Source organism: Oncorhynchus gorbuscha, linkage group LG10 (genome assembly GCF_021184085.1).
Source record: "Oncorhynchus gorbuscha isolate QuinsamMale2020 ecotype Even-year linkage group LG10, OgorEven_v1.0, whole genome shotgun sequence".
Lineage (NCBI taxonomy): Eukaryota > Metazoa > Chordata > Actinopteri > Salmoniformes > Salmonidae > Oncorhynchus > Oncorhynchus gorbuscha.
In genome coordinates this window covers 61,564,040-61,578,365 of record NC_060182.1, presented here as the reverse complement: position 1 = coordinate 61,578,365, position 14,326 = coordinate 61,564,040, and the positions used below count along the sequence as shown (strand labels likewise).

At 45.1% G+C, this 14,326-nt stretch overlaps 1 protein-coding gene across 3 annotated transcripts in view; it reads left to right on the top strand.

The window, feature by feature from the left end:
* The window catches only part of LOC124046323 (frizzled-3-like), a 34,461-nt gene extending 24,728 nt beyond the window's left edge, over nucleotides 1-9,733 (top strand). Inside the window, exons 3-10 of one of the 3 annotated variants that reach the window (XM_046366577.1) lie at nucleotides 157-622; nucleotides 883-1,182; nucleotides 1,333-1,584; nucleotides 4,673-4,821; nucleotides 5,536-5,647; nucleotides 5,773-5,960; nucleotides 6,276-6,540; nucleotides 9,453-9,733. In XM_046366577.1, coding sequence (XP_046222533.1) covers nucleotides 157-622; nucleotides 883-1,182; nucleotides 1,333-1,584; nucleotides 4,673-4,821; nucleotides 5,536-5,647; nucleotides 5,773-5,960; nucleotides 6,276-6,501 — 1,693 coding nt within the window. In that variant the 3' untranslated portion in view covers nucleotides 6,502-6,540; nucleotides 9,453-9,733. Of the gene's footprint in view, nucleotides 1-156; nucleotides 623-882; nucleotides 1,183-1,332; nucleotides 1,585-4,672; nucleotides 4,822-5,535; nucleotides 5,648-5,772; nucleotides 5,961-6,275; nucleotides 8,219-9,452 lie in introns of those variants that run through there. The other 2 variants (XM_046366578.1, XM_046366576.1) reach the window with 2 other exon arrangements.
* The last annotated feature ends 4,593 nt before the right edge of the window (nucleotides 9,734-14,326 follow it).

Here is a 14,326-nt window from a genome sequence, read left to right as displayed (position 1 = left end):
CCATTACCTACTCGCTCAACTATATCCTCTAAAAGGAAAGTAAAACAGACTGTCCAGACACCCTCGCTGACCAGAGACACCACAATTACTTACCACCACAACCCCAAACACATTTTGTTCATCTTGGCTCTCTCTCCCTCCCTCGCTCCCCCCCAGGTACCCAGACTGTGACGAGGCCTACCCCCGTACTGTGGACCTGCAAACCAGCGTGGACCCCACAGACATCTCTCCCATCTCCATCCAGAGGGACTACGGCTTCTGGTGCCCCCGCGAGCTCAAGATGGAGCCTGACCTGGGCTACTCGTTCCTGGGCACGCGCGACTGCTCGGCCCCCTGCCCCAACATGTACTTCCAGCGCTCGGAGCTCACCTTCGCCCGCTACTTCATCGGCGTGGTGTCTATCGTGTGTCTCGCGGCAACGCTCTTCACCTTCCTCACGTTTCTCATCGACGTCACGAGGTTCCGCTATCCCGAGCGGCCAATCATCTTCTACGCCATCTGCTACATGATGGTGTCACTGGTCTTCTTTCTGGGCTTCCTATTGGAGGACAGTGTGGCGTGCAATGCGGCGAACCCCGCCCAGTACCGGGCGGCCACCGTCACGCAGGGCTCACACAACAAGGTAGGTGACCCATCTGCTTAGTGATTGATTGATTAAATAATACATTATTTTCTCTGATGTTCATGGCTACTAGTGTACATCAAAAAATGCAGAAATGATGTTCCCGATACACATGTAAAACATTCTTCAGTCTTCTTCTCTAAGCCATGTTCTCGTCTCCCTTTCTTCCTCTCTTCTTTTCTCTCCTCCTCTTCTCTTTTTCCTCTTCTCTTCCCCCCATCTCCTCTCTCGTCTCCTCTTTCTCTCTCTCTCTCCTCCAGGTGTGCTCTCTGTTCTTTATGGTGCTGTATTTCTTCACCATGGCTGGCAGTGTGTGGTGGGTCATCCTCACCATCACCTGGTTCCTGGCGGCCGTTCCCAAATGGGGCAGCGAGGCCATCGAGAAGAAGGCCCTGCTCTTCCACACCTGCGCTTGGGGCCTGCCCGGCTGCCTCACCGTGGCCCTGCTGGCTCTCAACAAGATTGAGGGCGACGGTGTGAGTGGGGTGTGCTTCGTAGGCCTCTACGACGTCACAGCACTGCGCTGGTTCCTGCTAGCACCGCTCTGCCTCAACGTGGCGGTGAGCGTTCATGCTATTAATATTTATTTAACTAGCTCCTTAACTGACTAAACAAACAATAAATAAATGCAATGTGAATAACTGAAGATGGCCCCTTTGACCAATAAGCCATGCTCTAATCTAAACTAGTCCCTGTCTATCTGCCTCTAGGTGGGTGTATCTCTGTTACTGGTGGGCATTGTGGCACTGAACCGTGTGCGTATGGAGATCCCTCTGGAGAAGGAGAACCAGGACAAGCTGGTGAAGTTTATGATCCGTATCGGGGTTTTCTCTGTGCTCTACCTGGTACCTCTGCTCACGGTGATATCCTGCTACCTGTATGAACAGAGCAACAGGGCTGTCTGGGAGATCACCTGGGTCCAGGAGCACTGCAGAGACTACCACATACCCTGTCCCTACCAGGTAGCTGTAGCTGTGTGTGTGTGTGCCCGTACTCGCACTGCTCACTCGCTCACTCACTCTCTCTCTCACATCTCCCCTAGTTTACAGCTCCTATTACCAGTTCCTCTCTGCTTCCCAAGTTCTGTAAAGTGCGCACACACACTAACTTTACTCTGCCTAACCCAACTTCACAGTATAAAGTGTCCTCCTCTGACTCCCAACCACTCTGTGCTTCCTCTTAATTAGTAAGCACTTGCAGTTAGGATGACCACATGTCCCGGATTGTGTGGGCAGTCACATTTTTTCCCACATCTTGCAACCAAACAATAATTTTATCAACAAACACCAATAATTTGGGGGAAAAAATCTATTTGTGCCGTATTTCAGTCAGACTTCAAATTCACTAGCTAGGTTTCCATCCAATTGGCGACAGAGAATTTCATGAGAATATTCTAGAATCCACCAAACTGACTTGTTACAGATAAAAATGAGTGCATGATGTCGTAGTACACACAATGTACTTTTTCACTTAAGTTTTCATTTACCGAATAAAAATCAACATTATCTTTCCATCGCATTTTTAACTCTACCGACAGTTTTGTCATGAAAACCTTTGCGTTAAATAGCAAACATGCTTAATCTTGGCACGTGCGCTCTAGCCAACAGCTCTATGATAGTACAGTTAAACTAGTCTATATGAGATTATTATGGACAAGGGCGAGAATATTTGTATTTGTCAAACGGCAGTCAAGCATCGATCATCATGTCACCCGAATAAGACCCTCTATTTATTGGAAAGTAGTATCAAGCTTATTACTGTGCACTTTCACCACCCTGTGAAGTTCATCCTAAATGATTTCATCTGTAGCCTAGTAAGTCGTAGTGGGAGGACCACACACCATATCATCACTTGACTTTACTTCGATATGATGGTTATTATATCGATATTTGCCCATAAAGGAGCTTCCACCGCCATTTCTCGCATAATGAATTTCTCCGACATAAACGGATCCCACCATGTCGAACGCACACGTCTGCCAGCGTTTATAAAATTTTACCGAAACTTCCTGATTCTATCACACCTGTTTTGATAGATTTTTTTCTACGGTATGACTTTATTCGCAAAAAAACTGTGGATGGAAACGTGGTTACTGATGAGAATTACGATTCCAACCGGTCTATTCTACATTGCCCTCATCACAAGATCAAAAGGATGTGGGACTGGTGATCAAACACTTCTCCAATCGTTGATGAGCTCTTATATTCTGCGCAGCCAAGATGAGACGTAGGCCAATAACATTTGTTAAATCCTTTCCGGCTAAATTTCAGCTAAACTTGAAATGGACAGTTAACTACTTACAAAAAGCGTGCTTCTAACAAAGAGCTACAAAAATAGGTAAATAGCTATATTAGACTGAAAGGCTCTCTATGCTCATTAGTAACTCATTCAACATATGTTCTACTACTTCACTCAATCCAGTTTTAAGTCTCCCTTCCGAACTGTTTTACATTCCCTGAGACCAACCAGAACTGTTTCATTGGCCAAATATTCCCAGATTTTCCTAAAACAGCCACACATTTTGTGCAAGGTAAAAGTGTAGGCTAGGTGCGCTTCAATTTGCACGCTTGGTGCTTGCTTTTTGTTTGTGTGTGTGTGTGGGGGGGGTGCTGTTTTTATTCATGTAATAATAAAAATATATGCCATTAGGCTACACTGACCCGCGAATGTCCTGCAAAATCATTCCATTGTCCTGCATTTTGGTGTTTTAAATGTGGTCACCCTATCTGCAGTGTGTGTAGGTTGTTGAGAGTTAGCTGGGGGAAGGGAAAGAGGAATGATTGCTTCCTTCTCTCTCTTTCTCTCTCTGAGGGCTTGTTCAGTCACGCTTAGCTGGCCGTATTGTGTGATGCCTCTGTAATGGTTGTGGGAAGAGACGGGGAAGGGGGGAGGATAAGGTTGTTTTGTCATCGGGCACTAAATGAATAACAGAATGCAACACTTGTGCTCACTCACACTGTCTCTATTGGACACACACCGACCGCACATAGATTACCAGTTGGTGAAAGCCTTTCATCTTCCCGGCCGATATCAATTGAAAGTGGATGTGTATCTGCCTCTGCAATAGAGAGGTTACGTTATTTAAAAAGTTGTGAAGAATGGACATTACTGCTGCAATAGTACTAATAATACTGTTTGCCTCTGAATTGAGAGTGAGAGAGAAACAATTTCAAATGCTTTATTGGCATGACGGAAAATTATCAGGAAAAGCCTCCCCATGCAGTGAACCCCTCTGTATCTCATAGTCGCTCTGGAATTCCAATTTTGCTCCATGTCACCTGATCGCGCCCAAGGAGGTCCCTGCGTGTGTGTGTTTTAACGTCTGTGTGTGTGTGTCTGTTTGTGCAGTCAGTGTGTGTGTGGCACATTTTGATCGGTGATGCTGTTTATCGCCACAAGAGGGAGTTGTGTTTTTAGACGACAGGTAGCAACCCCGTCTGACTCTCTCTCTTATACACACACACACACACACACACACACACACACACACACACACACACACACACACACACACACACACACACACACACACACACACACACACACACACACACACACACACACACACACACACTGGGTTGGCATGTGCAGAAGGGATGATTGTCTTTGGGCAGTGAGCAGTGCATTCGCTCTCTGTTAGGTTGAGTAGTTGTTTTGATCTGCCAGTGTTTCTGATCATACCCTTACTTGCGTTCTAAATAGTAGGCAGTTTGGGTATGTGAAAAAAGTATGTTTCATGGTATGTGCAATATTGAAAATGTAGTATGCTTTAAATGCCAGGATGTGAAACTCATGTTGGCATTCCATCCAGTAGAACTATTAAGGATGAGAATCAGCCGAGGGGACGCGCTGTACCAAAATGAACCCATTGCGTGAATCAACGCAATTGTGTTTTAGATGAGGCAATCTCAGTAGGATGACCCTAATGTGTTGTTTAAAAAAAAAAAACAGTATGTTTAAAAAGTATGTAGTATTATTAGTACAAGCGAAGCAGTTTTTGTCAATTTTGGACAAGTCACTCACCCCCCCCCACCCTCCCTCTCTGTCTAGGTTGAGCAGACCAGTCACCCAGATCTGACCCTGTTCCTCATTAAGTACATGATGATGCTGGTGGTGGGAATTCCTTCGGTTTTCTGGGTAGGCAGCAAGAAGACCTGCTTCGAATGGGCCAGCTTCCTACAAGGACGCAGACGCAAAGAGTAAGCAGAGAGAGTGTTTATGTTTGTGTGTCTGAAATTACGATGCCACGAGCAGCACCTCAGATATTGCGATGAGCGAAGTTTATTCTCTCGTGTCAACGCATTTAGTTGTTGCGGAAATTGACCCACTATGCTGTTTACTTTGTGCACCTACGTCATATCGCTGGTCCTACCTTAAATGTGTGTATTTCTAATTTCAAGCCGGTAAGTTGTCTACTTAGTAGTGTAGAACCACTCGCTAGAAAATATAAAAATGAACAATTTGAGCAACGTGGATGTGAAAATGTCATTTGGTATAAATTGCATAGGCTTAAAAGCCTTATTCCATCCTAGCACAAACACACGCACACACTTCCCATAACCCGGTCTCCATGGTGATTAGGTTATTTTCTGCACCTGTTCTCCCACCCTCAATTACAGAACATTAACCCCTTCCTCCTCCTCCGCTCGCCCCAACCCTCTCTCCTTCCTTCATCTCTCCATCTCTTCTCTGAGTCTCTCCCACCCCTCTGCCTTCCCTCTTTCCCTGCCATCCTCCTTGTGTCACTCACTTTCTCTCCCCACTCTCTGCCATCCCTCCTCTTCTGCCTTGCCACTCTCCCTCCCTCCCCCTCCACGCACTCCATGTCCTCTGATGCCTCACCCCTCTCACCCACCAACTCCTCTCTCCCTGCACACCTCCATCCCCCTCTCCCTCACCCCTCCCTTCTGCAGTAGTGGGGTGAATGAGAGCAGACAGGTGCTCCAGGAGCCAGACTTTGCCCAATCTCTACTGAGAGACCCCCACACCCCCATCATCAGGAAATCACGGGGAACCTCCACCCAGGTAAGACTGGCACCATGACCTTGTCACCTCACATGTTTCTAACCGTAATAATAATGTTAGGGTGATATTATATTACATAACTAATTCCTGTTTTTAATTCCTAATCCCCCCTCCCCTCCCTCCAGGGCACCTCCACCCACGCCTCTTCCACTCACCTGGCCATTCTGGAAGAGCCTGATGACCCTAGACACGCCCCCGACGACCGTGGACCAATTCACTCTCTGGGCCACGCCTCCTCCACCCGCAGCAAGGCTGGCAGCATGCACAGCAAGACCAGTTACCATGGCAGCCTGCATCGCTCCCGAGATGGACGGTAGGAGAGGGAGTAAAGGAGGGAGGGGAGGGTTGGCTACAGATGCCACATATGAGCAGTTTTTACAGTCAAAAATGATTACGTGATAAAACTGGAATCAGGCTTCCCTGTTTTAGATATGGCCCCTCAAGAGATCCTCTGTCTGTATACAGCTTCTTATCCATCTGTTATATAACTGAGATAAAAGTTCCTGGCTATATAAGACTTAATGAGTTTAGAGAGCATAGCTGACATACCTGCTGGTGTGGATGCTGTACACAAAGTGCTGGGCTACTGAACTAACCTCTCCTTCCCCTCTCTTTCCTCAACCCCCAGCTACACCCCCTGTAGTTACAGAGGCGGCGAGGAGCAAACAATACACCCCCACAGCAGCATGCCTCACCTCGACCATCCGCTGTCCACTCACAGCAGCCTCCACCGACTGGAATCCCAATCACGGCACAGTAGCCAGCGTGATCTCGTCGTTGCCTCACCCACCCGTATCACCCACGGGACGAGCGGTGGCCGCGTCGCTAATGATGACGATGGAGCCAGCGCCTGACCGGAATCAGGAAATGTCATCACCGCGGAACAGGAAGTTGTGAGTTGTTGACCCGCTCCCCACCTTTGACAGACACATAGGTTCCTCACATTCAGGAGGAGGGGTGTGAGGGGGTGTGGCCTTCAGTTTAACTGACAAATGGATCACTCCTGGACAGCCTTTCACTGAGGTTGCTAATTAGCGAGATGCTAATTGCTATCCCTCAGTCAAGCAGTTGACATTGGACTGGGCTCCCTACGGAGAGACTGGTTATAGAGAGCCAGCCCACTATGGATGACGTGGTTTGTGTACCGGGGTTGCAACCAAAATTATTTTCATTCCATTTAACTGTTCCAACCAGAAAAATAAAGTTATGAACTGGTTCGAATCCCCCAAAAAGTATGTTTTATATAGGTCCTTTCTGTTGCTTTTTTAAATCTCCATATTTTTTTGTTTTTTTAAACATTTAGCTCGACATTAAATGACTTCACCAATGAATGGAGTAGGTATGCTATGTACATGCATTGGACAGACAAGTGTCGTGTAGTGTACGAGATGAGACTGAAATTTTGCGGGTGAGAAGAGTGCTGGGCATGAAGAGCTGGGCATCTTGTTGTTATGACATACATTATCTGAATTAGGCCCACAGAATTATACCTACGGAGGAGGAGCTTCTATGAAGGAACTTTGAATGTCTTTGAACTTCAGAGAGTTGGGTTGACTAATGTTGAACCAGAGCTAGCCCTTGACCATGACTCGTTTCCTTGACATTACACATAATTCCGCCTAGACCAGCGCTAGCGAGCTAGCGAACACGCTTGTGTGTGCAGAGCGGCACCAGAGATAAAAAAAAAAAAATTTAACTGCATTTTGTAGTTAATAAATCCAATGTGAAACCTGATAACTATCCTTAACTACCATTGAACAAGTTAATCCATTGTTCTCTAATAAAAATATCTGAATCATTTTCAGCTGGCAGGCAGGCAGACACTGGAATATGTTTCTGAGTGACCAACCAAGGTGCTTGGTTGCATTTTTTTGTGGGACTGGAAAAAAAAATGCCCGGAAAGTAAAAGAACATTATTAACCGGTTCCCATTCTTTTAAAATAACGGTTGTGATCCGGAACAGTATAGATCACTTTCGTTCTCTGTTCTGTCCCTTGAAATGTTTAGTTCTTTTACGGTTTTTGGTTCTGTTCCCTGAACTGGTTCCAACCCCTGGTTGTGTGTGTACTCTGATACACACAAAGCAATTAGGAGATGAGCTGTCAATGTCTGTGTTACGGTGCTCTTGTGCTGTGGCTGTGAAACTACTATTATTATTTTTTTCTACTGTGAAGATTGGCTGTGAATACTGCTGAAAAGATGAGCGACGAGTATTTGTGTGCTTGCGTGTGTACATGCAGTGCGGTACATTAAACCGCGTTATACTCCCACCAGGTGGAGAAAAAGGAGAGGAACGTATGAGAGAGGAAGCGAAGGAAGCTAGGGGAGAAGGTGTAGCTTTGAAACAACCCTTAGGCACTCCTGTTTTCATATGGTCATTCCTTCACCTTGCCTTCCGATGGGCTCGGTGGAATTCATACCATATTGCTCCTGGAGTTCATTGGGAATAGTTTCAATTTGGCATTCAGAAAGCTACGGAAGAATGATCGAAAGGGAAGGAAAGGGAGGGAGGGCTCTCAGTTTGCTGCTGCTCCAGAGCTTTGCAGAGGAATGTGTGGGGGACTTATTAAGGGGGGTGGGATTTGTGGGGAGGGGCGATGTACATAGTCTTTACTACTGACAAGAGGGCTCTGTGAAACGACAGAGGGCCTGTTCCCCCAACACTGGAATAAAGGACTACTAGAGGAATACACCGGGGAGGAGGAAAGGAGAGGGGGAAGAAAGAAAAATGTATTATAAGGGAAAGATGGCGCTTTGATCCTGTTTCTCTTTCTTGCGTTCTCTCTTTTTTTTCGTATCTGTCTCTCACTAATGCACATACAACTGTATGTAGTGCTCCCCATCATGGCCTTAGTGTTCTCATCACCACGAGGGACTTTTCTCACAACCCCTTATAATCTCTCAGCCTACCTCACCTCTACCCCCAGCCTTACCTGTGAACACCACACACACCCACCACAATGTACAATAAACCCACCCTTGTCTCTAACCCAGCCTACCTCATCAGTCCAGAGGTACCTTCAACCATGCCTGCCTCTCCCCAGTCACCTGATTGCTGCTTCTGCTATTGTGTCTTAATATTTCACTGCTGCTCGTGTGTGTGTGTGTGTGTGTGTGTGTGTGTGTGTGTGTGTGTGTGTGTGTGTGTGTGTGTGTGTGTGTGTGTGTGTGTGTGTGTGTGTGTGTGTGTGTGTGTGTGTGTGTGTGTGTGTGTGTGTGTGTGTGTGTGGAAACTGTCTCCTGACTTCTACTTTGGTGTTTTTCCACCTAATGCTTCACCACGAGGAATTGCTCGTCAAGGACTTGTCCACTGGGCGCCTCAAGATACATGTGCTTCTGCCTGTCTGTCTTTCTGTTGTGTGTTGTTGAGCAAAGTAACATATATTTTGGCATGTCTATCAGGGATTGGTTTTGTCAATTGCATTGTAAACAATTACATTATGCAGTTCCCATATTTCCAGTACCATGTAAAAATGTAGGCTTACAGTAAAAAAAATGACGGTGCTTGTGTGTGTAAAGGTGGACTGAAGTGCTCTGCGTGTGGATTCAGACACTTAAATTCCCTTCTGTGCCTGCTTGTTTGACTGACTGTGCTCCACTGACTGTCCACACTCTCACTCTTTGACTGACTGTCCTCACTCTCACTCACCTTCAGTCGCCTAAGCTCTTGGCCTTAACCCTGGTCCTGGAGTGACCAGGTGTTGCAGGGTTTAGTTCCAACCAGGCACCATATCTCTTATCACCTCTCCAATTGAGTTAATTGATCAATATCTTATTGACTATATTTCACCTTCATGTCTCCTAGGTCTGAAGCAAAAAACTGTCAACTCAAAAACCTGCAGCATTCCAAGACCCGGGTTTTCTACCCCCACACTAGGGGATTGGAACGATAGCTTACTCTGTATTCGGGATGAGGGACATGTTGTACCTAGTTCCGCTTGCTCTCTCTCTGCTCTCTCTGTACATATCACAGCTTTCCTATAGGAAGAAAATAAAAGATATAGCACTTTAACTGTGGTTAGCTCTGTCTGAATGTGTATAGATGTCAAGTACAGTTATAGAGTTATGCAAGAATTGGAATAAAGCTTTTTGTATGAAATGTGTTTGGGATCATTGGTTGGGGTGTGTCTGGGCAGAGATACTGTGGATATAATGATGAGATGCTTGTCTCTGCCCTAACAATGGGATATTTCGTGGTCCACAGAGCGGATCGGGGGTCTGTCAAGCTCCCGTCTATTCATCTCTTTGGATTTGGTGAATACATCTCGTAATTTTGAATACTTAAAAAAAAAAATGTGTATTCGATGAGGGGTGTTGATGTCAACCGCCTGTATTCAATGGGGAGTGAGATGCCATGCTAGCTTCATGAATATGCAAAGACCGTCTTGACTTTAAACTCCAATTATGTTTTGTTTCCTCAGTTATCTAGTTGTCACGTGCATCACACATTGCATCACACACTGTGTGCAGCTCACACTCAAATCAAAATCAAATTTTATTTGTCACATACACATGGTTAGCAGATGTTAATGTGAGTGTAGCGAAATTCTTCTGCTTCTAGTTCCGACAATGCAGTAATAACCAACAAGTAATCTAGCTAACAATTCCAAAACTACAACCTTATAGACACAAGTGTAAGGGGATAAAGAATATGTACATAAAGATATGAATGAGTGATGGTACAGAGCGGCATAGGCAAGATACAGTAGATGGTATTGAGTGCAGTATATCATATGAGATGAGTATGTAAACAAAGTGGCTAGTGATACATGTATTACATAAAGATGCTGTAGATGATATTATTATTATTATATGATATAGAGTACAGTATATACATATGAGATGAATAATGTAGGGTATGTAAACATTATATTAGGTTATAGATGTTTAAAGTGGCTAGTGATATATTTTACATTTCCCGTCAATTCCCATTATTTATTTTTTTATTTTTATTTTTTACCTTTATTTAACCAGGCAAGTCAGTTAAGAACATATTCTTATTTTCAATGACGGCCTGGGAACAGTGCCTGTTCAGGGGCAGAACGACAGATTTGTACCTTGTCAGCTCGGGGGTTTGAACTCACAACCTTCTGGTCACTAGTCCAACGCTCTAACCACTAGGCTACGCTGCCGCCCCATTAAAGTGGCTGGAGTTGAATCAGTGTGTTGGCAGCAGCCACTCAATGTTAGTGGTGGCTGTTTAACAGTCTGATGGCCTTGAGATAGAAGCTGTTTTTCAGTCTCTCGGTCCCAGCTTTGGATGATAGCAGGGTGAACAGGCAGTGGCTCGGGTGGTTGTTGTCCTTGATGATCTTTATGGCCTTCCTGTGACATCGGGTGGTGTAGGTGTCCTGGAGGGCAGGTAGTTTGCCCCCAGTGATGCGTTGTGCAGACCTCACTACCCTCTGGAGAGCCTTACGGTTGTGGGCGGAGCAGTTGCCGTACCAGGCGGTGATACAGCCCGCCAGGATGCTCTCGATTGTGCATCTGTAGAAGTTTGAGTGCTTTTGGTGACAAGCCAAATTTCTTCAGCCTCCTGAGGTTGAAGAGGCGCTGCTGCGCCTTCTTCACGATACTGTCTGTGTGGGTGGACCAATTCAGTTTGTCTGTGATGTGTACACCGAGGACCTTAAAACTTACTACCCTCTCCACTACTGTCCCATCAATGTGGATAGGGGGGTGTTCCCTCTGCTGTTTCCTGAAGTCCACAATCATCTCCTTAGTTTTGTTGACGTTGAGTGTGAGGTTATTTTCCTGACACCACACTCCGAGGGCCCTCACCTCCTCCCTGTAGGCCGTCTCGTCATTGTTGGTAATCAAGCCTACCACTGTTGTGTCGTCCGCAAACTTGATGATTGAGTTGGAGGCGTGCGTGGCCACGCAGTCGTGGGTGAACAGGGAGTACAGGAGAGGGCTCAGAAAGCACCCTTGTGGGGCCCCAGTGTTGAGGATCAGCGGGGTGGAAATGTTGTTGCCTACCCTCACCACCTGGGGGCGGCCCGTCAGGAAGTCCAGTACCCAGTTGCACAGGGCGGGGTCGAGACCCAGGGTCTCGAGCTCGATGACGAGCTTGTAGGGCACTATGGTGTTAAATGCCGAGCTGTAGTGGATGAACAGCATTCTCACATAGGTATTCCTCTTGTCCAGATGGGTTAGGGCAGTGTGGTTGAGATTGCATGGTCTGTGGACCTATTTGGGCGGTCATCAAATTGGAGTGGGTCTAGGGTGTCAGGTAGGGTGGAGGTGATGGTCCTTGACTAGTCTCTCAAAGCACTTCATGATGACGGAAGTGAGTGCTACGGGGCGGTAGTCATTTAGCTCAGTTAACTTAGCTTTCTTGGGAACAGGAACAATGGTGGCCCTCTTGAAGCATGTGGGAACAACAGACTGGGATAGGGATTGATTGAATATGTCCGTAAACACACCAGCCAGCTGGTCTGCGCATGCTCTGAGGGCGCGGCTGGGGATGCCGTCTGGGCCTGCAGCCTTGCGAGGGTTGACACGTTTAAATGTTTTCCTCACGTTGGCTGCAGTGAAGGAGAGTCCGCATGTTTTAGTTGCGGGCAGTGTCAGTGGCACTGTATTGTCCTCAAAGCGGGCAAAAAAGTTATTTAGTCTGCCTAGGAGCAAGACATCCTGGTCCGTAACTGGGCTGGTTTTCTTTTTGTAATCCGTGATTGACTGTAGACCCTGCCACATACCTCTTGTGTCTGAGCTGTTGTATTGAGATTCTACTTTGTCTCTATACTGACGCTTAGCTTGTTTGATTGCCTTGCGGAGGGAATAGTTACACTGCACTATCAGCTCAAACATAAATATCACTGTCATGTCTACCTCTGTTTTTATTGCTTTACTGGGATGCTTATCCATCAAGAATCCTATAAAAGTGGGGAAAAAGCCACATTAGCATATGTAGCCTAAGAAACAAGGTTCATGAAATCGATAACTTGCTAGTAACATAACATTCATATACTGATTATTTCTGAAACTCGCATAATACCGTTGACAATACAGCGGTATCAATACATGGTTTCAATATCTTCAGAAGAGACAGGAATGCCAATGGTGGATGTATTGCCGTGTATGTTCAGTCATATTTCTGTAAAGCTTAGAGAGGATTGCATGTCAAATGCTGTTGCAGTAATATGACTTCAGGTTCACTTGCCTCACCTAAAGCCCATTCTTGTGGGAAGCTGCTATCGACCAAGTGCTAACAGTCAGTATCTGGATATTATGTGTGAAATGCATGATTGATGTATGTGATATCAAGTGGTACTGTATATTTTCTTGGTGACATAAATATTTACAGGCTTTCATCAAGCTGCCCACTCAAGAAAAAGCTTCAAACTGTAACCTGAACCAGGGTTGCAGGCATTGGTTATCAGTCAACCTACTAGGGTATTTACAAACAGCACAGAAATGAAATCATCCACATGTATTGATCACATCTTTACTAATGCTGCTACTCTATAGCAGTATAAACATCCATCGGTACGATATAGTAGCCATATCTAGGAAAACCAATGTTCCAAAGGCTGGGTCTAAGAGGTCATTAAAATAAGTGTTGTAGTGATTCCAATGTTGAAGATGTAAAGAATATTTTCTGGTCTGTGGTGTGTAATGAGGAGCAACCAGATGCTGCACTTGACACATTTATGAAATTGCTTATTCAGGTTACTAATAATCATGCACCCATTTAAGAAAATGAATGTAAAAACTGTTAAATCCCTGTGGATTGATTGATGAGGTATTGAAAATTTGTATGGTTGAGGCAAAATGAATGTAAAATAAGTCTGGCTGCACAGCTATTTGGCAAATGTGACTAAACTGAACAAAAAGAAGAAACTGTACTGTGAAACCAAGAAACCAAGAAATTATATAAAGAATGCTAGTATAAAGCATTGGAGCACTTTAAATGAAATTTTAGGATTTTATTTTTACTAGATACAATGCTATTTCACAGTAAACAAATTAACAGATTTTCAGCACGCTTATAAGGAAGGCCATTCAACATGTACGGACGGCACTTACACAAATGTCTGATTGGCTTCGAGAAATTGATAAAAAGATTGTGGGAGCTGTTTTGTTAGACTTTGGTGCAGCTTTTGACAATGTTCATCATAATCTGCTGCTGGAAAAATGTATGTGTTATGGCTTTACATCCCCTGCTATATTGTGGATTGAGAGTTCCCTGTCTAACAGAACACAGAGGGTGTTCCTTTTAATGTAATCCTCTCCAACATAATCCAGGTAGAGTCAAGCATTCCCCAGGGCAGCTGCCCCTTACCTTTTCAATCTTTACTAATGACATGCCACTGGCTCGGAGTAAAGCCTGTGTGTCTATGTATGATGATGAACACTGTTCTCTTCAATCTACCACAGCAAGTGAAATCACTGCAAAACTTAACAAAGAGCTGAAGTCAGTTTCAGAATGGGGGACAAGATATGTTAGTCCTAAATATTTAAAAAATCTAAAAGCATTGCATTTGGAGAAAGTCATTCACTAAACCATAAACCTCAAGTAAATATTGTAATGAATAATGTGGAGATTGAGCAAGTTGAGGAGACAAATTGCTTTGAGTAAACCCTGCATTGTTAACTGTCATGGACAAAACACAATGATGCAATGGTATGTAAGATTGGTAGAGGTCTGTCCATGATAAAGCTCTGCCTCAACAA